At 33.7% G+C, this 25,654-nt stretch overlaps 1 protein-coding gene across 3 annotated transcripts in view; it reads left to right on the top strand.

Moving 5' to 3' along the window:
- The window catches only part of Rgl (Ral guanine nucleotide dissociation stimulator-like), a 39,872-nt gene extending 17,681 nt beyond the window's left edge, over positions 1-22,191 (top strand). For 2 of the 3 annotated variants that reach the window (XM_077440068.1, XM_077440066.1), the window contains exons 3-8: positions 5,613-5,717; positions 7,182-7,450; positions 18,109-18,244; positions 18,324-18,515; positions 18,588-19,890; positions 19,974-22,191. In XM_077440068.1, the coding sequence (XP_077296194.1) occupies positions 5,613-5,717; positions 7,182-7,450; positions 18,109-18,244; positions 18,324-18,515; positions 18,588-19,890; positions 19,974-20,110 (2,142 nt within the window). In that variant the 3' untranslated portion in view covers positions 20,111-22,191. The remainder of the gene's footprint in view (positions 1-5,612; positions 5,718-7,181; positions 7,451-18,108; positions 18,245-18,323; positions 18,516-18,587; positions 19,891-19,973) is intronic. The other variant, XM_077440069.1, reaches the window with a different exon arrangement.
- Positions 22,192-25,654: the final 3,463 nt, after the last annotated feature.

The following is a 25,654-nucleotide window of genomic DNA, read 5'->3' as shown; positions in this document are numbered from 1 at the left end:
TTCGTTTCATATTTTTTGTCATGTAATGTATTTTTTGGTCGTTATTTTTATTTTTTATTCTCTTGTTTTTCTGACGCACGTTGTGTTTTCACATTGAATCTTTTTATTTTTATACTTTATTTTTTGAGGTGGATGTTATAAAATACATTTCTTAGGATATTTTTATAATACAAGATCCATTTAGTTTGCTATTTAGATAATACGCAAAAAAATAGTCAATGACCGGCACTGTACATATGTATGTACGTGAATGATACGCTTAGTAATTCATACTTATTATTCAACTTTGAGTTCTTAATGACGTATTTTCATATTATCAAAGGCCAGTTTTGTGAGCAATAAGAGTAAATTACGCATGTTGTTTGTTCAAATTCCAAAACCACAAGTTCGTAATTAATGTTTTTTATATTGCGGTTGCAGTTGCATGTTATTTCGCCAAACTTTATGCGCCTTTGGGTATTTTTAATTATGTATATAACGCTATCTTTCCTATTGTTTTCCATGTCCCGTTTTATCCTGTTGTATTAATCAGTCCTTTCTTGTCATCGAGATGGTACGGATCGTTCAGTTTTAAATTCGCTTAATTGGTGTTGCAAAATGAAAGTGTATTTTTGTTCAAAAATTTCTAGTAGATTCGCGAAAATTGCTCCAGTTTCAAATTTAGTATTTAAACGAGCAATACGATCGCCTCTTATTGGAGACAGGAAACAACAGAAAAAGGTTAAAAAGCAATCATTTATCTTTCAATATATGTACATATATACATACATACATATGTATGTATTTGTAAGGTGTGGTACCATTCTCCGCCCTAAACCCAATCTTCAGCAGTACATAAGTTGTGACCATTGCTTATGTGCTTGCTTCCACTACCCGCTACTTATTGCAATGTTTACAAAATGTAGCTCACGAGCGAATGCTTTGATATTTCAATTAAAATTTTAAAACAAATAGTTGAATTCATAGTTTACTGATTTTTATTTTTAATTTGATGCGTACTTCCCATCTATTCATTATTTCAGCGAATATAATTTTCCAAATCTTTGAACTACAAGTGTATCTCTAGTATTGCTTTATTACATAGAAATTCAAATCTTTTTAAATCAATTGCCATCAGAATCATGCCTATAAAGGCAAATTTATGGGAACAACTGCTGCCAGAAGCAAACTAAATACCATTTGCATATATGGGTCTTAATTAGTGTGTAGTAGTTTTTGGGTATGTTGGAATCACAGCCACTGGTTCAGTCACCCTGGCCATGTTTCGATCGATGCTTGGGGGATGGGGGGAAAATTAGTGGGTGGAGAGGGGTGCATGTCACGTCTGGCGCTGACAGGGTTGCCACCACTTCCCACTCCCACCCCACCTGACCGGTTCGAGGGGTGACGATTTATTTTTAACTCGGGCATACGCCAGCTGCCGAGACTTTATAAATTTTAATGACGCCCCTGTCTCGTCCCCCCTAAAAACAAAATTCCCGGTACGTTACCGTGGTCCGCCCCACCGCCATTTAATTTTTCTATAATTAAGGTGCGTTTCAGCACAACCTTCGTTCGGCAATAATTTTATACATTCACCGAAACCAATTAACCCACATCTGAGTCTTGCGACGTTCGTGTCAACTTGCAGATGTTCGTGTGTCAACAAAGTTTTAACAATCGGATTTTAAACGTTTTAATACCATACTCATGTAAGGCAATTGTACGTATCTCCATCAGTGACTCAGTCACATTTTCATTAAAATGCGAATAAAAGTTATTTGTTTTCAACATTTAAAAACATCATACATATGTATATCAAAGCCGTAACTCCTGGGCTTCTTTTCTAAAATAAATAAATCACGATAAGCATTCGGTAGTAGGATTAATTGGGGTCTACCTCACGGGCCGGAATGTGAAATTACCGAAAACGCAAATATCGGAAGGCAAAGATCGAAAATCGAAAGATCTTAAGTCGGAAGATAAAAAAAAGGGTGCATGGTAAACGGTACATACTCACTTAATTTTCGCGAGTAGGATACAACGGAAACAAGAGGAACAGGCTTTTCTTCCCGTATTCTGCGCGCGTACATTAATACGGGAGGAAAAGCCTGTTCCTCTTGTTCCTGTTGTATCCTGCTCGCGAAAATTAAGTGAGTATGTACCGTTTACCATGCACCCTTTTTTTTTGATCTTCCGACTTAAGATCTTTCGATTTTCGATCTTTGCCTTCCGATATTTGCGTTTTCGGTAATTTCACATTCCGGCCCGTCACGGAGACCGGATTAATTGGCACTCAAAGCATCAAAAATCTGAACTATTTGGATATTTAATTAGTTCATTGTTTATATTGTAACAGTTATGTAGGTAATGGCGACCCACACAACTTGATTACCACATTGACCTTTGGTGACAGTTAAATAAATCATAATAAAATACTTTAAATTGAGTTACATAAGAAAAAAATCGTATAATATCAATACCATATTTTCTTCAGATGGTTCCGTAGACAGATTGATAGAGAATTTTCTAAATTAAGAATAGTTTCTGACGGAGACTGGCACCGTTACCTTATTTATGTAAAATAATCTCAAACACGAATTTGTTTTATCGATGTTGTGCTAATTGAGCTTTTGAACGTATCTGAGTGTTTGGTTTCGAAATATGGTACTAGAATTTTTTGTTTGTTTATATACTTCTGAATAAGGTGAAATTGTTTTCCATTTCGTTTGAGTGAATGGAAGGAAAATCAACATGTGGGAAAAATTTCCATTTTCCTCGTGTGCAGAATCGTCGTTAGCGAAGCTTTCTTCGTGATTTTTTACTCAAGTATCACTTTTTTTACTTGTATATTTAAGTAGGGCGATCGATATATGTATTATATATTTCGTTGTTTAGTATGAGTGTTTAAATTCCATAGTTTTCTCAGGTCAGTGAGTCGTTTCTGGCCTTTAAGATTGATGGGTTCTATATTTTCGACACCTTTCCTTTGATATATTCAGCATGTTCTTTTTTGAAGTATCTATTTGTGTGTTCTAATCGTTCGGTCTATGCTTTTTTCTATTAGTTTCTGGTTCTTCTGCGGCTATTAATTGATTTTATCTAAATAGTACGTTGCAATTTTTGTTACAAACCTTAATATATTGAATGACCCGAGATCAGTCAAGATTATTTTATAAATATGTCTGTATCTCCGCCTTTTGATATTATATATATGATATTCAATAAGTATAAATGTTATTTTATTTAAAATAAATGCTTCAAGGATATTATCAGATCTATGTATGTATGTATGTAGACTAGTATAATATTAATCAAAAGAGTCGTTTTTTGATCATTGTTCTAAAATTTTAAATTTAAATTGAAAATATGTTTCCGTAATTATTTTTCATTGTTGATGTTGTACATATTAATTTTTATGCGAAAATGTTCACATAGAACCGTTCCGCTGAGATTTACATTATCATTCTTTTATTTATTTATACATTTTAACGTATACATATATTAATGTAATAGGCATGGTGATTTTCTTCACATATACAATTGTTTATAATTTAATATAAACTTTGAAACTTGTATGTTATTACGATTCGCGCGAAATTCTTTTGTGTTTGCCACAGCCGTTACCGATCTTTCTATTTGTGTAATCGATGACTCCGACTATCGATACATGCCCAAAGCATTAAGCGTTTCTTTATCTCGACGTTTTGTTGAATTTTACATTTTAGAAAACGACGGTCGACGAACTTTCGCTTCAAATTCACCTACTGCATGTAGTTGTGCAGAGTCAAATATGGATTTTCCTATGGGGTGAGATGAGTCAGCATTTGTTCAACGTCCCCCATTGCACTTATCGTACTAGGGATATTTCCATGTAATGTATTTTCAGTTTTGCATGACTGAACATATGTTTCAATACCTATTTTTAGTAATTTTTTAAACCGTTTTTAGATGAAATTCGTACACTGTCGGTCAAAATTTCGGGTGCATATATGTATTTACACGTATTTCACTGTTACACACAATTATTTTTATGTCGGCAAGGTTGGACAAATCAACTTTTTTTTCCAACTTGGTCAAAGTTTGAATGTTCACGTATTGGAATAAGGCTTTGCATATTTGCTTTACCCTTCGAGTGCTGACGTCTTTTCTGTTGAAAGTCGGCCACGTGAAAATTTCGCCAACATTTCCAACTAGAATTATTTAGAAATTCAATAGAAAGCCGGTATAAAAATTGTAGCTAATTCAAACAATTCCTAGATCACTACCTTATATAACTACCGGATTTCAAGTTTGGTAAAGGTGTGTTTAGACTCTAATATATCTTAAACTTAAATCAATAATATAAAATAAACAAAAGAAGTCTATTGGTGAATGTATTTTTTTTCTAAAACCAGTTCCATCTTCTTCATTTTTGTTAAAATGTAATGCTCACAATCTAAATGCCAAGCCACAATCTAAAATACTCGGCAGTTACGGATTTCCATCTCGTAATTCTGCTATTGTTATAAATTCAGAAATTCCGGTGCAAACGAGTCTTTATAAACGTTGACAAATGAATGACACGGATTGAGAACCATGTTCGATGATTTTTTTTCAATGCTACCTGGAATGGCTTAGTGAGTGGTATTCTTATTTACTTTGTACATGCTCAAAATACAAGGCCTATTAGCGTTTTTAGGCCCATTGGACTTGTCGGCAAAACGCTGATCGGCGTTGATCAGCATTCAAAGGGTTAATCGAGATTTTGCGGTTAATAGATTGAAATGAAAGATAATAAATGTGCAGTAATGGAAAGTCAAAGTGTGTTTAAGAAGAGATTTTTCAGAAGAGAGTCATTGATGTAATGATTTTCTTTAATGTATTATCCCGTCATCGGGGAATTTCGCACGAAAAGTGATGACGAAATTGATTCTTTAAAATGCTTTTATGTGGTTATACAACATTTCTAATACATTACATGTACATAAGTACATCGGAAAATTTTATCATTTTATATATTTTTTAAATTTTAGCGAAATACACAAATACATACTTTTTTTACGTTTCCAAGAGAATTTTTCAAATGTTATTTTTTTCAAAAACCAACAGCACTGACTTTTCTCAAGCGATAAATTGTGTTCTTGGCATTTTCTTTGGCATTTCATAAAACGACTAGTACTTTTGTCTGCAAAGGAATTTTCATAGCGTGTACTTTCTTGTACACACGTATAAATATAGCAACCCTTATACTATTGACTCGAAACATCTGGGACTAAACAGACAATGGAGTAAAGTCCACAAGACTAAATTAATAATCAACGTGATTCACCGCAATATTATTTATGTACACACTATAAATAACAGTTTTCGTACTATAATCGTCGTTTTTTGAATACTCGAATCCTAGTGCGTCACTTTGCGGTGTGTCTTGGCACGTCACTCGCAATATCTCGTTAGAAGTAATTGTAATTAGTCTTTGACATTTGGCATTGACCTGCGGGTGACTCGTCTAAATGTCACCGCTTTTCGGCTAATTCGATTATATTACATACATGGTGGTGTTCGTTAGCGTGAGTTTATTTTTGGGCTTGTTACCCTATTGTGCTGTTTTTAGTTCGTCTCTAATGAGATACATTTGCACATTGTTCCAGCAGCCTACGTGGCGGCTGTGGGGCGAGGAACGCACCAATGGAGCCATCTACACAGTTTATCTCAAGAAAGTGCGATACCATCGTCCCACCAAGAGTGCATCCAGTGTAAGTATTGCATTTTGTTAAAATTATTCCTTATATTTTTATAATTTATAGGTATTTAGAACTTTTAGCGGTTATATCATATAATACATGATGCATCTTTATTGGAGTCTCGTGAGAGTTCAAGATCTTGAAGTAGTGGATCTAAGATCTTGTCGGTTGATGTGACCCTATGATTAATATTTTGATGAACATCAATAGCATCTACATATTGTATTGTTTTGTGATGTGAATATGTGAAGTGTTGCAAATAAGTTGCTGGTCTTTGAGAAATCGCTACGACAGAAAAATTTCTAGGGATCTGTCTGCAAACAGATCTACGTGAATGACAATTTTAAGAATATAATGTAATTTATTTATTTATTTAAATAAATTACATTATATTCTTAAATATATATGCATATATTTTTCGATCAAATTGTGAAATGCGTCAAAGATAGTTTATTTTTGTTATAAATATTTGAAATATTCAATTTAGTAACGAAATAATCGTAGATTAAAATTGTATTATATACGAAAGAGTATGTTTCTATCTTACCAACATACCTACCTAGATTATCAACAATCTCACGAGCAGCTTTGTAAGGTTAGATTAGCCAGCAGCATAGCTCGCTCGTCAGGCTTCTGCCTAACACCGAGACGCGTCGGGTTCGATCCCATGAGCTGACCTCAATTGAAAAGAGTATATCTGTAGTGCTGCTGGTCAGACTTGGATATTTGTGCTCCAGGTCGATCGTTTCCTATTAGAGTTTGCCAATTTTTCTGATTTCATTGTCGAAACGTTTCCCGATTAAATTAGCTAAAAACCTTCCAACCTACTATGTCACTATTTGAGTATGATTAATGTACAATTCATAGATGTCTCGTTAATTTTGCGAGTTTTCAGTGTCTCGTAATTCAGCGACTTATGTAATAAAAATGCTGCATTGTTTGTAATTGGCCAGGAAGGCGCATTGGGGTTTCTTTGTAAAAAATAAATAAATAGATGTGTTCATATAGAATGTACTTAAGATTATTTTTCGTACTGTTGCTTACGTGCAGTTGCTGGTTTTCGGTATACTAGTTTAAATGAACCTTTAAAAGTAAAATTATAAAAAAATTACATTATTTATTTAATGTTACGTCTAAATCATTTACTAATGGGAAATAAATGTATATTTTTATATTGCGTTTTTTCATATCAACTTTCCTTATCTAAATTAGATGGGCTTGGCATCTGTATCGATCGATCGTCGACAATGGTTAACTATCCATTTACAGACATACTTGTATTGGTGTTGTGTCAACAAAACCTTCGGAAATGGTTTGGATATAAATTCAATCAAAATTCCATTTCATCGATCGATTTCCACCCAAGCATAATATTACACACTTCCATGTTACCGAGTCATTCAGGACCGTACTTTTCATCCTTCAGAGTTGAGTTTTTTTTTAATATTTTCATTTAATATTGATGTGCATTTGCAGGATTCCGAAGATGAAATCTCCCACTTGGAATGGGAGACAGTGCGTGTGCGATTCGTGAAAGCGGGTACTGTAGAGCGTCTGGTGGAGGCTTTGGCTACCGACGATGGAGAGCTCGAATCGACATATATCAACGTGTTTTTGGCGACTTATCGCAGCTTCTGTGAGCCATCGCGAGTGCTGCAACTATTGCTGCAGCGGTACGAAGCACTCGCTGCACACGATGACCCACTGCAGCCAGCAGCCGCCGAACTCGCCGACCAGCACAGAAGGTTTGTTTGTACTTGTATTTTTTTTAATTACATGTTCATAGTTCAAACAAAATCCAATATAGGTAACTAATGATATTTACGAATATCCAATATTCGCAAATATCATTAGTTACCTAGAACTAGTGGTTTAAACCCCCGTACACACTCGGCGCTTTCAAGTGAGCGCTTTTCGAGATACTGGATAAAATTTTCGAGATACTCGTTTATATTTGCTAGATATCATGTATATATAATATCGCTATTCTGTGTGTCTGTCTGCGATAACGCTCGCCATACCATAAGGGCGAAAACACACAGCGGTGAATGTGACACGTGGGTTTTTTAAGATACTTTTAAACATGTGAAAAAAATAATGAGCCGTGCCATGCAGTGCCGTGCCGGGCATTCATGGAACGCCCCGCTACAAAATGACCCTCTGGACCTTTTTCGGTAAAATTGTATGCTTGTATTTATCATTTTTTGACAGTGATCGATAACGGTGTATCCCATATTTGAAGAAATGAAGGAGTGCATGGCTCCACAGCGAGGAGCTATGCACACGATGTGCCGTTCACCGTTGTGTGTTTTCGCCCTAATAGTCGATTCGACACACATGTACGTCACAGCTAATGCCAACAAAACGTACGAATATAATAACAAACGAAAAAACTTCTAAATATACTGTTTGCTACCAATGTTTCCTATAAGCTAATAAGTCTCTGAAAATTTACCGCCATTTATTGTAAATTTATTTAATTAATTAATTAATTCATTCATTTTTCTATTGGTGTTTTATATTGTTTATATGTAGATAGGTAGGTAGTTTTTACCATTTTTTCATATTAAACAGTTAAATATAAATTAATTATATTCAAAAGGTATTTGAAAAAAATTCGACCGCGTGCGGATCGAACACAGGACCGACACATTACTTTTATTTATTTTTTTATTTAATAACTTAATATGCCAACTCCCATGCGACGATATTTCATCGATAGCTCTAAGGATGTGTTCAAAACAAAAAAAATGTGACTTTCCTCAATTTACTAGTCGAGTAACGTTTTCACGAAAACCTAACTTCTCCATCTTACCTGGTAACAACTTATAGTTGAACTGTATTTTCTGTTGTAATATATGTACATATTTTGACCAGTTGGAATGGAATTTGCAAATTCGACTTTACAATTTACAATTCAACTGTAACATTTATACATAGTTTGTCTACAATAAAACGAAGACAATAAAAAACTATTTGCCATTGAAGAATGTCTGTATACAGTCGACATGCAACTACGTGTATTTTTATATGCATTCGCGAATCTATTGTACAATTTGTTTTCTTGGATTCTTATAGTTTTCTTTTGTCGAATCTATTTTAGTTTTGCTTGAAACGACATCAGTGTTGAACCCGGACCTTTTAGCTACGATTCGATTGAGCGCTTATTGTAGCTCCTTAGTGTATGTATGTACATACATACATATATTCGGATATGTATTCTGAGAAAACGAGTGGAAAAACAGTTTTCCGTCTATTGTTTGCTGATGACATCACCTCCGCACCCTCCAGTCCATATGACCTTTCACGGACCGGTAGTCGCGCTACGATAATGGGTCCCAATGTTGCTTCAATTTGGTGATTTGACGCCGATTCGATGATTATGTCGTGACTCTGTTGAACTTTATGTCATTTCAGGGTTTCTTCCATTCGTATCTTTTCATATTTCATACGAGGGCTTCCCTTGTGCCGAGTCTTATTAAAATCTAAATGCTGTAAGGTGTTTATGAACGGACGACTCGATACAATGCTTCAGTTGGATCGATAGTCTGTGACAGTGGTTGCCAATGTTTCCATTTTTTAGAAGCTTTTTATTTTTGGTATAAAATTTGGTCATTGAATACATCGTTGCGATGCTTGATATGACATGTTTTCTTTTTTCCTATTACTTTTTTAATGGTTTTATATATGCATATATATGTTTCTTATCATCCTGTAGTTATCGAACTCTTCTGTTCAATTTATCTGTAAATGAAGCATATTATGTAATCGAAAATTGGTTTTAGCTTTCATAATGATGTAATCAAACCTACTTCATTTACTTGTATCGATGTTCATCTGTGTATTTCAATTTAAACATACTGTGGTTTAATGTATTTTACAGTGAATATGTATTCTCCAGGGAAATTATACTTTTACTAGTAGAAGTATACTTTCGTCAACTCAGTCGGTGAAAGCATATCACACAAATCAGGACATTGAAAACATGGTTTCAACTTGGATGCTGGAACATAACAGCACCAATTGAAAAAAAGACAGTCCAATTTATGAAAAATAGTTAATTCCATTCAGGAATAAAGTTTTACATGAAGTTTCATATAAGTTCTATATGAAGTTTTATTTGGAAAAGCTGCGAAAATTTGTCTACTATCAACAAATTTGCCTTCTGATGTAATTAAACATGTTTACTTTCAAGAAGATAAAAAAACTTATGTTGGAGGTAGAAGAAGAAGACACAACATTAATAGAAGTATCAGAAGTAAATGTGAAGTATTTGGAATATGAATTCCCTAAAACGCCACTGAAAGCATACTTTCACTGTTACTATGAAATCACTATAACATATGTATGAACATTCATATACATATAAGAAATCTTAAAAAAAAGTTGTTTTTTCTTACTACTGAAAGTTTTTAGCATACTTCTTAGTTTTAAATCTCCTTGACTTAAACGCTCACATTTAATTTAATTTTAAAGTAATACCTTGTAAATTGATTTGAAACAAAAATAAAAACGTGATTTTTTTGTTTTACTTTTTGTCAAGTCGTCTTTCGTTATACGTATGTATATATTTGTAAGTTTTAGAAACATTTTTAATAGTGCTATATATTTTGTAAATACGCTTGACTGATTTCATTGAAATTTCGTTAAAAAACATGGTCATGTTATTATTAATGTAGAATTATTTCATGTTCGTACTTATGGATACATACGTATATAGTACATTTATTAGAATGTAATGTTTCACTATCTAAATCGAAAACGAATACGCATAGTCGTAGTTGTAATAAAAAAACCGTACTTAATACATACTAATCAACAAAATGGAAAATCAGAATTTTCCGGTACATTTATCAGAATACGATAAGACGGAAAGAAAGTGTATTTTATTCATTTTTCTTTATATCGCTCGTTAATTTGTCAGAACACTTTCGTTTTCGAGACACTCTCCGTGCAAAAAAAAAAACGATCCCAGTTGCATATGTAATGTAAAAGTGGCGCACATATGGCGTTACATTACCAGTTAACTTGAAAACGTGGGTGTTTACATTGTATTATATTATAAACCGCAATTTATGGTGTGTGTGTGTGGCTTAATTTAATTCTGTGTTGTACGAATTTATCGTCCTGTTAGGTACCTGGGTACTTGCGTATTATATTGGATAATGGGCTATTCTGATGAGGTAATATAATGCTTTGACAAATTCAATTTAGAACAAGGGTTACGACAGGGTTCAGTTTAAGATTGGGTGCTCAAATAGTTCCCTAGTAACGAACATTTTTAATTTTTGCCTTACTAATACTACATACTAGATTTGATTGAATTATATTAACATACATTGTAGTGCAATTTTCGCCATTTGTAAAAATGCAATTCACATCATAAATGAATTTTGAGTAGGAGATTTGAGGGAGCCTCACCTTTGTGCAATATGGAATAGAGTTTGTAAATATGTACATATGCCATCAGATTTGATGGACTAGTATTCAGTACTAAAATGAAAGATGTCACGGCTTAAGTTGCAATCTTCATCACCACTTACCATCCACTGTTGGATGAAGACCTTTCCAACACGCTTCCATTCGTCTCTGTTTTGCGCAAATCTCATCCATCTCATCTCAGAGATTTTCCTAATTTCGTCTACCCATCTTGCTTGCGGTCTTCCTTTTACCCTTTTTCATTCTCTCAGGTACCATTCTAGAACTTCTTTTGTCCAGCTTTCGTCTATACTTCTAGCCACGTGGCCCGCCTATTGCCATTTCAATCTCTTCACTCTCTCCACTTTATCCACTATCCTTGTCGTACTTCTCACCCACGTACATCTTCCATTTCCTATCTATCCTCGTTATGCCGAGCATACAGTGTTTCATGCTTCTTTGAGTGAATTGGACTTGTTCAATGTTCAAGTTTCACATCCACACTGATCCAAGATCTGATCCAAGTTTCACATCCACACTGATCCACACTGATCTAAGTTTCACATCCACACTGGCATGACACATTGATCCAAGATCTTTGTCTTCTGGTAAAGTGGCATTTTTTTTTACTTAAATAGCGTTCATTCGCCTAAATGCACTCCACCCTAATTTCATACATCTATCTATTTCTATTATATCTATATCTATTATTTGCCCTAAATGAAAATAGTATTAACTCTGAATTTTCGGAATCAGTCTAGAAAATTGGATGTTGTGATTCTGGCATAAAGCTTGGCTTCTTTATTTCGGTAATTTATATATGTATTTGAGAAGCGCTGAATTTTTTTAAAAAACAGTTTTAATATTGAAGACTTGAACAACCATTGGCATACATGTTCGGTTTGAATATACTCTCATATAATACTAGAATCTATGAATAGCCGAGACAATCTTGTAGTGTCGGTTGCCTTGGTAAGGAAATTCTCTAGTGCGCAACGTCACACCATTGTAGACCAATCGGCTATTTGTGTCGATCGCAAAATCGCAACTTCCGGTCTAGCTACCTCGTCTTCGTCTCACCGTATTGCATTGTCAAGTGTTTGGTCTGTGGATAATTTTTATAATGAATTTCTCTCCCTCTTCGTTTTGATGGGTACGACTTCACGGACGAGTGACCGTCGTCTTTGTTGCGTTTCGTAACGGACATTATTGTTTTGATGTCAAATATATTTTTTTATATATTTTTATACGTGTGTGCAGTATGAGAAGCGTTGCCTTGTCGGTTATTAGCCGTTAACGATCGTCCATTATCCGCGAATGTGAAATTTTATGGGTAATTGACTCTGTTCCTGAGCGCATGTCTCGACTATGTTTAGATGTTGTAATACAAAGATAATATTGACTATAATGTTTGGGAAGAGGTGGCTGGAAAGTGACTAGATTAAAGTTGGAAAAGTATCTGGAATTTTAAAGATGAACTTATTAGTATTCTTCACAAATGGGTTCATCTTGATATATGTACTAAAGCGATGCGGTGCAAACGATCGAAAAGCGCCAGACAGACTGAACCACAGATTAACAACACTTGTACCTTATGCGTGCGCACTGCTCGCACTTACACTAAGCGAAATCTACCCGAAGTCCCGACATACCTACCCTGTATAAGTTCTGTGCTTCTGATACTTTAGTTCCGAATTTTTCCTTATTAAATTATTAAAAACTCGCCAGAAAGATCCAACTGAATTTTAATAATTACCATTTTAATAATTGCATCTGTGCACATCGTAAGGTTACTCGTCATCTGATGTGCAATTTTTGATTCGTGAAGTCGAGAATTGCGTTTAAAGCAGCCATCCAGTTAATCTGTGGTTCAATCTGTCTGGCGCTTTTCGATCGTTTGCACCAAACCCGTACTAAAGGTACAGACACAGTTCAAATTTTGCACTTGCAAACAAAACGCTTGTAGGCCAAATCTGTATCGTCGCGTCCCTTCACAAACTTCACCCTCTGGAATGTTTTCGGCGATAGTTTATCCTCGTATTGACATACGTTTGACAGTGATCGACAGCGGCGATTCCCATATTTGAAGAAATGTAAGAGAAACTTATCAAAATAATAAGATCTCATGAATTAAAAATGATCCGCCTATCACAGCTGGGTCGACTTACGTGTCCCGTGCCGCACTTGTGTTTTTAACGTGAATGTGTTCTTACTACAATTGAAAGATTTTGAGTGAAATTGAATTATATTATTATCGTTTTAAAAATGTTAAAATATAGAAGAAAATTTGGTATATTTGTATGGAATAATTGCGGGAACTTGAATTTATCGTAATTTTAGATTTCTTTAGTTGTCGATAAATAATTGAAAATTAGTAATAGATAGGTAGTAGTACTTTTCAAAAACTTTTTCGGTTAGTGTGATCTGGTGCAAAGTTCGCAAACTTGTTCAACTTAATTTTTATTTCCACATGCACTGTTGCTAGATTTGAAGTAAATTACATAGGTATATATGTATATGATAGTAACAATTAGGTCCTAGCCGTACAATTGTATTATTTCAAATAGTACCAAATACATCTGCCTTGCTTATTCATATTTAAATCAATATTTATCCAGCAGTGTACGTCGATGCTCAGTACAACACGGAAAAGACTAGTACTATTCATGCTATACAACACCATCCGTTTTCGTCACGATCATATTTATTTTGAACGAGAGCAAGGCAAAATCGACTTTCATATACATTATAGAGCGCGACGCAAGCAATATTGCATCTATCGTCGTGTCAATATTGTCACAATATGACGTTTCCGAAAATGTTCAAATCACACGGCAAGATTTTCGTTAGTACGGGTGCACTCGCCACTATTACGTCACGTCATGTGTGAATATATCCACATTGGCCAAAAAAAATTGGATTTTGCTTGATACGTTTCGTGTTTTGTACTACTGTATACTATGAAAAGATCATGTTGGTTGCCGCTGTTTCGGATACGTTACGTATACATTATTGAACATATGAATGTGTCCATATAGAATGCACTAAAGACTTGTTTTTTTTAGTACTGCTGTTTACGTGCGGTTGGCGGCTTGAGCTTTATTCATACTATCAATATTTGTATATTGTTAAATATGTACACTATTTTTTATCTGTAAATAGGTATTTTATCACACCGACTATTTTTCCAAACATACGCTTTGAACTTCAAAGAGCAATAACATAGATAATATTAATCTAATTGACCGAAATTAAAACTTAAAGAAAAAAAAATATTTTGATTGTGATTCATCATTGACCATATGTTGAACGAGATTGTATGATATTTGTATTCAACGGTCATACATATGGATGTGACCCCATTTCCAATAAAAAAGGGTTCTCCCCCCCTTTATATTCACAAACTATGCATCGCCCAGGACTTTTCCCGTAGAAAAGAATCGGAGAAAGACGTGTACGTATGTGCATTCAATAAAACGGACGATTTACCGGATGGACAGGTATTAATCAACATCTCGTGTGTTCTGTTTACCGATAGTGAACAGGTAGTCAGGCACGTTTTGTATGTATGTAATTATATTTTCGCACGAACATATGGAATGCTATCGAAGCTGAACAAATAAATAGGTGTACAGTCATTTGCGATTTTATTGACCGAAAAGTGTCATAATTATTTATCGATTAGTGAATTTTTCCATATCGAAATAAATTATTCCTTCATAATTACATACTAGGCAGCAACGTTTGGCGCACACTCAATCATTTCCCTGATTATAAAATCAATACTTGACCAATGAAAATTTCATACTTTACTGTAGGTATTCGCTGGATTTTTTTTATATCGAATTTTCAGTATCGGATTTAATCATAAATATTTAAAGCAAACCACGTGGCCGCATACTCATTTCGCTGCATGCTCATTTCATGCTTCTGTCTCGGCTTTTGCCATTTTAAACTTGCCAGAAAGATTCAACTCAATTTTAAGAATTGCCAATCATCAATGTACATCGAAATGTCATCTGCGCAACCCATGAATATCTCATCTCGTCTTTCGTACATGCTTCAATTCAAACAGTCAAAATTAAATTGAAATGAGCATGCAGCCGCGTGGTTTGCAACCATTTGTACCAAACCCCTTAGCCTCATTATAAACCAAATGTACCAAATGTACCAAACCCCTTAGTCATGTATAATTTCGAATTATGTGTATAATTTGGTGTGTTTCTTGATCTGTATAGTATACTCATCGCACTGGAGCGCGTCTGTAATGACGATTGTACATATATTGAATAAAAAAAAAAAGTGTGTATGTATGCTTACCCTTTCACGTTTCAATGTGGTTTCCATAGGATTTCCCATTTAAATACTCGTCGTTTTGACATCTCAAAGGTTTTGACAGTTCAAAAGTTTCGTGCAGCACCTGGCAAGTCTATTTGAAGATAGCTTTTGACTGTTAGTACTCAAATTAAATCCAATATTTCGTGTATGAATAAACTAGTGTGTTAACGAAGGAACCGGGGTGAACACTTGGACTAAATATACACATCGATGTGGTGCAAACGATCGACAAGCGCCAGACAGACTGAACCACAGATTAACGACACGTGTACCTTATGCGTGCGCACTGCTCGTACTTACACTAAGCGAAATCTACCCGAAGTCCCGACATACCTACCCTGTATACGTTCTGTGCTTCTGATACTTTAGTTCCGAATTTTGCCTTATTAAACTCACCAGAAAGATCCAACTCAATTTTAATAATAACCATTTTAATAATTGCATATGTGCACGTCGAAAGGCTACTCATCATCTGATGTGCAATCTATCATTCGTGAAGTCGAGAATTGCGTTTAAAGCAGCCATCCAGTTAATATGTGGTTCAGTCTGTCTGGCGCTTGTCGATCGTTTGCACCGAACCCATACACATACATAATATGAATTATCGTAGTTATTCTGTTTATAGCAGTTTAGTACTGAGTGTCTCAACTGCAGATGCCGACTAAAGGGAGATTTCATACGTTAGTGTATGTACGTGCGATTTAATTGTAAATTTGTAACGTGCCTTGCAATGATTTTATATTAAAATTCAGATACATTGAAATTTTCGTTAAAATTTAGCCGGTCAAGGTGTGGTGTGCGCATAACCATTTTAAACTGGTTTCTTTGTTGGTCGAGGATGTGCTTTATTTTCGGTGAAGTGTGTCTCCTGTGTTTGATAACGCTCATTTGGATGTAGAATATGCGCGAAGAAAGGTTTTCTTGTTTGAAGTTTTTTTTTCCATCGATACGGTAGAGATCAATGTGAACGCGCGAGATGTTCTCACATTAATCAGAACGACAGTTGTCTTACAATAATCACCCTTATTGTTCTCGTTGTTCTCACGCGACGTCACATGTTGGGTAACACCAGTGGTGGTGGTACTGCAATCCCGTGGGAAGTCGGCTTTCTCCGATTTTTCTTCATCTTCGAATTGCAGGCATGTACATACATATGTATAATGTAAACTTGTGTCGATTGAAATTTCGTCGATTTTGCCGAAAAGGCGTCGGTTGATAGGAAAAGTGAAAGACCGAAAGCGATTACATGTGTAGTATTTTTCGCGCAAAATGTGAAACGATGTTTCGCATGCGAACATCATCACATCACAATTGGAAAGTGATGTTCGAAACTCGTACGTGATTCGATGCAGCTCTCTTATGTTATAACCCTGAAATGTATTGCGATCGCTTTAGATAGCCGCTTCTCAATGCTATTTCTTATGTACATAGTACCGGTCTCCGTGACGAGCCGGAATGTTAAATTACCGAAAACGCAAATATCGGAAAGCAAAGATCGAAAGATCTTAAGTCGAAAGATCAAAAAAAAGGGTGCATGGTAAACGGTACATACTCACTTAATTTGCGCGAGCAGGATACAACAGGAACAAGAGGAACAGGCTTTTCCTCCCGTATTAATGTGCGCGCGCAGAATACGGGAGGAAAAGCCTGTTCCTCTTGTTCCTGTTGTATCCTGCTCGCGCAAATTAAGTGAGTATGTACCGTTTACCATGCACCCTTTTTTTTGATCTTTCGACTTAAGATCTTTCGATTTTCGATATTTGCCTTCCGATATTTGCGTTTTCGGTAATTTAACATTCCGGCTCGTCACGTAGACCCACATAGTACATATGTATGTAGGTACGTCTTCCGTAGATCGTGCTAGTTTGATTCTGGCTCGGTTCTGAAAGGTCTTATGTCAAGTTGTAAAATATCTTCATGAACGTTTTTCGATGAAATAAATAAAATATGAGTATCTCATGTTTGTATTATACACATGTCATATTGGGCCTCACGGGGATGTTTTTTTTATTCACCGCTGGTTCTTATACATATATATTGATACTGGCTGTGGATGCAAGACATACCCTACTACATATGTATTCTGTTTATTTGATATGTTTAACTTTTTATTTTAATGGTTTTTTTCTTATGTTCACTTTTATGTATTATTTTTCTTTTGTTTTTTTTGTATTTTTATGTATTTATATTTTTTATTTATTTCTTGTCTTATTATGTAGACCATTGTGGCGCATTAGGTTCTTCCTGTGATGCCACAATGGTCCAAAACTTTAAATAAATAAATTTAAATATATGACAGTTAAAATCTAACTGTTTTTTTTTCTATTCTACATACATAGTTTATATAATAAAATATGTACATATATCAATAATGTTATAAAATATATTAGTTAAAATATGTATACCAGTAATGTTATAGCACCTTTGTGATCTGTGTGATGGTTAATTTTTCAGTATAAGGCTTAAAAGATGTGGAATTTTAATTTAATCTAAGATTACTTCAAATAGGTTGCATGTTGAAGATATTGCACATTATACGATATAAACCTTCATTTCATTATGAATATTTTGTATTATTAAAAGTGGGTCGGACTCATATTATTAATGCTACAACACTCGATTTAATGAAATTCTTTTTATATTTCAGGACCTTGGTTTCTGCCCTTCACGTCTGGTTGGATAGCTATCCTGAAGACTTCAGACAGCCACCGTCTCATTCAGTACTCAATCAGCTGATTGCTTTTACTAAAGTATTTCTGCCGGGATCTGAACTAAACTCTAAGGTCGGTATTTTTTACGGTTATAATTTATTGTTTTTGTCGATTTTATTTTTGTTATAATAAATATTGTTGTATGTTGCAGGCAATGTGTCGTTTAGATCAATGGTCCCGAGATGAGAGATGCGTGGATGGATGGGATCTTCCTTCAGATCCGATTGGAGGAGCCGTATGTTTGGCTCCTGGAATGCGCTTCGCTCAACACCACATGCACACATACAGATTTCCGGAAGTGCCTCAGACCCACTTTGCCGAACAGCTTACTAGAATGGATATGGTATTTGTTTTGATAAAAAAAGTGAGATATAACTATGTTGAAGTATTTTTTTGATTTTTTTTTTTTTTTAAGGAATTATTTAAGAAACTAGTCCCTCACCAGTGTTTGGGTGCTATATGGTCACGCCGAGATAAAAATCGTTCGCATGAAGCTGCGACCGTTGTTGCTACGGTGAACCAATTCAATGCCGTATCATTCAGAGTAATATCGACAGTGTTGGTTGAGCCTAAATTACGACCCCAAGATAGAGCAGAGATTATTTCGACGTGGATCGATATTGCTCAAGAGCTACGAATACTTAAGAACTTCTCATCGTTGAAGGCGATTATATCTGGACTTCAGAGTAATCCATTATACAGATTGCAGAAGACGTGGTCGTTAATTTCCAAAGAAAAGATGGAATTGTTTGAGGAATTAGCTAGGATTTTTAGCGAGGATAATAACCAATGGGCCCAACGTGAGCTTTTGATGCGCGAAGGTACGGCTAAATTTGCAGATACAGTCGGAGAAAATGATAAACAATTGCAGAAAGCATTCCAGAAGCAGAATACTCGCTGTGCTAATATAAGCCACGGTACGATTCCATATTTAGGAACTTTCCTGACTGATTTAACAATGATTGATACGGCTATTCCGGATACTATATTAGATGGACTCATCAATTTTGATAAGAGACGGAAGGAATTTGAAGTTTTAGCGCAGATTAAATTGTTGCAAGGTGCTGCAAATGCGTATCACTTATCGGATGATCCATTCTTCGATCGGTGGTTCGATTCAATATTGGTTTTGGACGATCGGGAGGCTTATAAGCTGTCGTGTCAGATCGAACCCGCAATAACCCAACTGAATCGCGACAAGAGGCAAAAGAAACCTATAAATAATACTCATCCACCTGGACATCGGAAGAATGACTCCATAGCCAGCAATAGTTCTAGTAATAGTTCTCAGTTTTATTGTGATTTGGACAATAGTACGACTTCTTCGAAGAATAACAGTCTCGATAGGCAAGCGTCTCCGTCTCAAATGTCGAGCGGCAGTTCAAGCTCATCTATACCTTCATTGGACGTGTCTTTATCGAGCGCTAACAGTTCCAATTCGAAAACGCTGCAAGTTCCCAAAAGCGGCAAACCTATGATCAATCATAGCATTGGCACTCTCAGTCCGAATCATTCTCAAAAGAGTAGCCCAGATTTTTATATCATCCGAGTGACGTACGAGACAGATAGCGTTGAAACTGACGGAATCGTTCTATACAAGTCGATTATGTTGAGTAATAATGAAAGGACGCCACAAGTTATAAGGAATTCGATGCTTAAATTAAATTTGGAAGGGAATCCTGATGAATATACACTGTCGCAAGTGCTACCTGATAAAGGTTGGTTTGTTGTTAATCAATATTTATGATAAATAAATAATGTAATTTTTTTTAAATTCTAATTTAATATTTTATTTTTACAGAAATGATGTTGCCATCTAATGCCAACGTATACTACGCAGTCAATACAGCATATAATTTAAATTTCATATTGCGACCCAAGAAGCATGATTCCGTAGTGGCTGCCGCCAACGGTAGAAATAATAAAGTCAAGAAGTAGATTTAGTCAATTATAAACAGAGATGTGAAGCATTTTTCTCAAAAAAAAAAAGAGTCCTTGAACTTCTACTATTGACCCAATAAATCGTTTATTTTCTGTAGTATCAGGGACCAATACAATTGAGACTAAAATTCTCTCTAGAGAATATTGATAAAGACTTCCCGACTATATACTAGATTTAATACATGCATTTATGTGCTATACTTGGTATATTGACCAAATAAGTCATTCGATGCTTTAAACCTGTCTTATTAAATATCTAAAATTTTGTATTAAAATTTCAACGCATGGAAGAGCGACGTTGATCTCTGAAAGATGTTATGAATTTGATATTAAACGGTTGGACGTTTTTTTTGTAGACTAATGTGTTTTTAAAAAGTGTTGATTGTTTGAAGTTGAAGTTAACCGTATGTTTGTATTATTATATTTAAATACTTCGAATTTGTGAACTTAAATGGACGTGTTCGTTCGGTTCGATTCGTGAAATGTTTATCCGTTATTGTTATGTGAGTTAATGTGATTTATGATTCAATTTTTCACGTCATCTAATAATTACGAAGACTGATAAAATCGAAGTTTGCTTTAATGCTCATTTTTAGTTTGTTCTTTATTCATTTTAAACCATGGCACATTTTATTTATAAATTTTCATGCTGGATATTGCTGCCACATGAAAAGATAGTTTTTGTTGTTGAAATCGTTAAGTTATATTTTATCCAAGATTTTCTAAAATCAAATCGTTTTTTTAATACAATTTTTATTGTTTATATCAAATATTTTAAAATTTTATATTTATCAAATTGTTTTGACTTCCAAAATCACCATTTCATAATTATTTGTATTATGTTTTCGCATTTTGTTCATTATTTTGGTAGCTATTAAACCTAAACTGTGATAAGTTAATAGGATCCAGTTTTTTTCTTTTATATATTTAATATTAACTTTTCTTAATGCTTTATTTCGAATAATCAAAAGTGTTTTGACGGTGAATTTTAGTTTTAATTTACGTATTTTCATCTAATTTATACCTACATATACTTTTCATTTCCATTTATTCAATACAATCTCATTTGGAAAGTGTATTTTATTAACATTCATGATCATATCTACCAAAAATTTATTTATTTCAAAGTCATATGTATTTTCTCAAATTCAGTTGGAAATTTAAACAACAAATAATAACATTGTTCCTCGTTTCATATTACAATTCATGTTATTTTTATTGCTTTAAAATAATTGTATAAATCACAAAATTACATCACAGTCTATTGGATAACCATTTTAAATGATTTGTATATAGAAATGTAAAATTAATCTTACAACAGGAATCTCTGATAATAATTTATTTATAATGTAGTACAATAAATGTCTCATACTCATTGTCAATGCTTGCTAATAATATGTCTATTTTTATAGGTTTTGTTTAATATTATATAATTAAATAAAATTTATAATCAAATAATATTTGTTAAATATATAACATGTTAAGTTAAATAAGAGTTATTATTAATATTTATGTTTTATGTCGTATATAGGATACTCTAATTCCCATATTATTTTGCAAGTAACCTAATAGAGGGTCATTCAATTGATGAATTGTGAGTTGAATGTGGCTATAGCATAAATTAAATTATATACATATATTTTTTGCAACCTTGTGATTAGTAAATCAGGAAGCCTTCAATATACATATATAGCTAACTTTAACTATAACTGTCGTTTTAGATCTGAGGTTGTGTTTACGGCATTTAATATTATTTATTTATTATTTTTTTTTGCAAAATTATTCAATGTACGATAAACTTTTTAATGTGTAAAATAAAATTAATGATGTATTGGAATTGTAACGTAATGATGAATTATTTGCGCATAAGCATTTCACTGATTCAATGTACCGCTAGTTATTATTATGAATATATCAGGGTTGAAAAAAGTTTATATTTATAACTGAAGAATAAACTTGGAATTAAATAACGTTGAAAATGTACATTTTTGTGTATATCGTATACATGTTTTTAACCATTTTAATGGAATGTTATGTACTTAAAAAAAATTGTAGAAATATATGTTTATACACATTTTTATCCAGTGTTTACTTTCCCCCCATTTATGCATTCTAGTTATGTACACAGAATGGACAGTTTATGTAGACTGTTATAAAATTAGGACTTGTTTGATCATTTTGGGATAATGTAGTGCATAACACGTTTATGTAGATGTCATCTAAAATACGGTTCAATAAAAGAGTGAATCAAAATAACTAATTGTAATAAATTCTATATTGTGTTCATTTATTTATATTCATGATGTTATAATAGGTTTTTATATAATGTGTAAGTATTTATAGTATTTAAATAAAATTAACATCAGATTGAATTTTTAAAAAATAATTCTTTTTTGTGGATTCATTTATTTTCTTTAGTATCCGTTCTACCAAATTTTTAAAACAATCTGTTATTAGAACACTTAGATTTTTTATCTATTGTGTGAAAAGTACAGAAATGTTTTACTTATCTCACTGGATGACTTGAAAATTTAATAAAAAATGAAAATATGCCATCAGAAGTATCCCATAGGTATTTATTTTCTTTCAAACAAATTTCAAAGCTTATTTTTAATTGTAATATCGATCACATTTTCGAATATAATTTATTCACATATATATTATTCGAGACAATTTTCCAATAGAAATTAAGAGGAAGGAGACACATCCAGGGATGAATAGACGCAGGCTGAAGAAAAAGGTTAGGTTACATACTCAATGTTGGTTCTTCCTTAATGTATGTATTATATTGTTAAATATAACAATATCATTTGAAATGTTATAATCTGTGGTATATTACGCAAGATAAGAAAAAAAAATGAATGAGGATTTATTTATTTAAAAATCAACCGACAACAGATGTAGAAATGCATACAAATAAATAATAAATGTAACAAAATAAAATAACATCTGAGCCCAAATATAGATTTTTAAAAATTACATAAAATGGTACATAGAGACAAAAAAATGAAAAAGAAAAGAATAAAAACGAAAACATGACTAAATAGAACAGTACATAACTAAACATATATAATAATATAATATTAACAAGTAATATAATATTGGATAGAGATTATATAGGTATAATAGAAATAGAAAATGGATCAATCAATCAAGACTCTCCTGATGGCAGTCCTGAATTGATGCAAGGAAATACCGAATAGATCAACGTCATTCAGCTCCCTGTTAAACATACGATAAACACGCTGTAGATAGGCATATTTTAGAGAATTGGTTTTGACAGGATTAAGTGAACAGAATGCAACGTGTCTAAAATAACTAACTGGGATCCTGAAACCAACCTTACTCAGTAAATCGGGACAACCAAGGAAACCATTTAGGAGCTTAAAAAGGAATGGAATTGGAAATATTTCATATGAAACGCCTCTGTGAAAATTCTATAGTATTAAAATGAGCGATTTTTTTTATATTTTATCAATTTTAACATGAAACAATCCCCAAAATCCTTTATCATGACAGGATTTTGATGAAATCGATTCGAAAAGGTCTCTTCTTTTGAAAATCTCAATTATGTTGTTGAATGAATAGATTCCTAAAACCCTTTGAAACGTAGGATAATAATTTTATTTAAAATAATTAATTTGCATTGAATTAAAAGTTGAGATAAGTCAAAACATAGTAGAGATGTTGGAAAATGTTTCTGGAATGATTACTATGATGTCCCTAGTACCAAACCAACGAGTATATAAACAGAGAGTTCATTTAATTGGAATTGATGTTTCGCAGGAGACAATAAATGATGATAGGTTGCCAATTTGTTAGGAACCGTTTCCACAATGAAATCAGATAAATTAGCGAACGCTGATAGGACATGATAGAAATGTTATTGTTACATTTCTCTGACGTATGTATGCAGATAAATGTAATATTAATAGAAGTGGCTTTAGGTGTTTTATGGTTGTCAAGTGATATTCTGTCCATAGACAAACCTAAATAATTTTAGCATCAGTCGTATTTGACGGTTGGTGCTCGACGTATGTCCGATAAAAACTTCTCTGTTTGTTTATATTACTCGCAAGATGGGCAAGCATCGCTAAAAATTGCACAATACATTCAAAAACACACAATAAACAACATGGGATATATTTTTATAAGTAAATTGATCCGATTGTATTCCGTGCGATGTAGCGTATTTATAGAGACGGTACCGCGTAAAATTGACAACAATTATTTATTCGTAAGGGCCCCTCTACTCTTATTACATCTCTCTGCCAGCAGCACTACAGATGTACTAAGAAAAATTCTTTTCAATCGAGGTCAGCTCATGGGATCGAACCTGGCGCCTCTCGGTGTTAAGCAGAAGCTTAACAGAAAGCTTAACAGAAGCTTAAACAGAAGCTTAACGCTCTCTATTTCATTGCATTTTTCTTTCAAGTCCTTCTCTGTCGCTTCTTTTATTTTTTTGCGAACCAAGCGGTGGATATCTTTATATCGAGCGTTGTCTGTATTTTTAAATGTTCTACGGCGGTCCATTAAGTCTAGAAATTCTTTCGTCATCCATTAATGTTTTTTTGTTAAGTTGGTATCTTTGACTAATATTTCCTTGCTAGGTTCATCGATAGCCTTTTTAATTTTATACCAATTGTCATCTACTCCGTCTTCTGTCATTGTATTGTAATCTATGTATGTTTTTATTTCGTTGTTAATATTACTAGCAAGGTTTCTTGACGTCTCTGGCATTTTAAGTAGTTCCAGATTAAAGCGCTTTTTGGATTCCATTTTATTATGTATGTATATCTTTTATGCGCAACTTTATTATTGTTCCCAATAAGCAATGATCTGAATTGACGTCAGATCCAGGGTACGTTTTCACTGCATGTATTGCGTTGCGAAACCTTTTATTCACAATTATATAATCAATTCGATTACGTACTATTCTGTCATTGTATCCGTCTTTTGGTGACTTCCATGTAGATATATAATCTACGTTTAGGAAGATCGAACCATGTATTCGTTACGATAAGATTGTTTTCTTGGGAAAATGTGTCTCGTTTTTTGTAATATAAAAACGAGACACATACCGAGAAAAACTCGGTATTTGTATAAACCGCTTAAACATGATTAATCTAATAGTAAACATTTTATCAAATTTATTTGAATAGTTTTATTTTATATAAATTTATTTGGATACTCATTTGTTTTTTTATTAAATTGACCCCCACGAACCAACAAACATATATAGTCTTTCGAAATTATATGTATACCAGAATCCGAAGAGAAATCGGGTGAGCTTTGCCCCCTAGGAGGCTTTGCCCCCTAAAGCTTCGCCCTCTATGGCTTCGCCCCCTAGGACTTTGCCCCCTAGGGCTTCGCCCTTGAAGGCTTCGAATCCTTTAAATCGAAAAAAATTGAATCGGCGCCTATGAATCGAAAAAAAAATAAATCGAATGTGTTGTTCCCAACTAACCAAGCAACGAATGTTACATACAAAGTCTCTTTCCAAATTATATATTTGATATCTGTTGCTGTTTATTTGAACTG

Source organism: Arctopsyche grandis, chromosome 10, assembly GCF_051622035.1.
Source record: "Arctopsyche grandis isolate Sample6627 chromosome 10, ASM5162203v2, whole genome shotgun sequence".
NCBI lineage: Eukaryota > Metazoa > Arthropoda > Insecta > Trichoptera > Hydropsychidae > Arctopsyche > Arctopsyche grandis.
The sequence above is the reverse complement of the archived record's forward strand: the minus strand, read 5'-3'. Positions and strand labels throughout refer to the sequence as shown.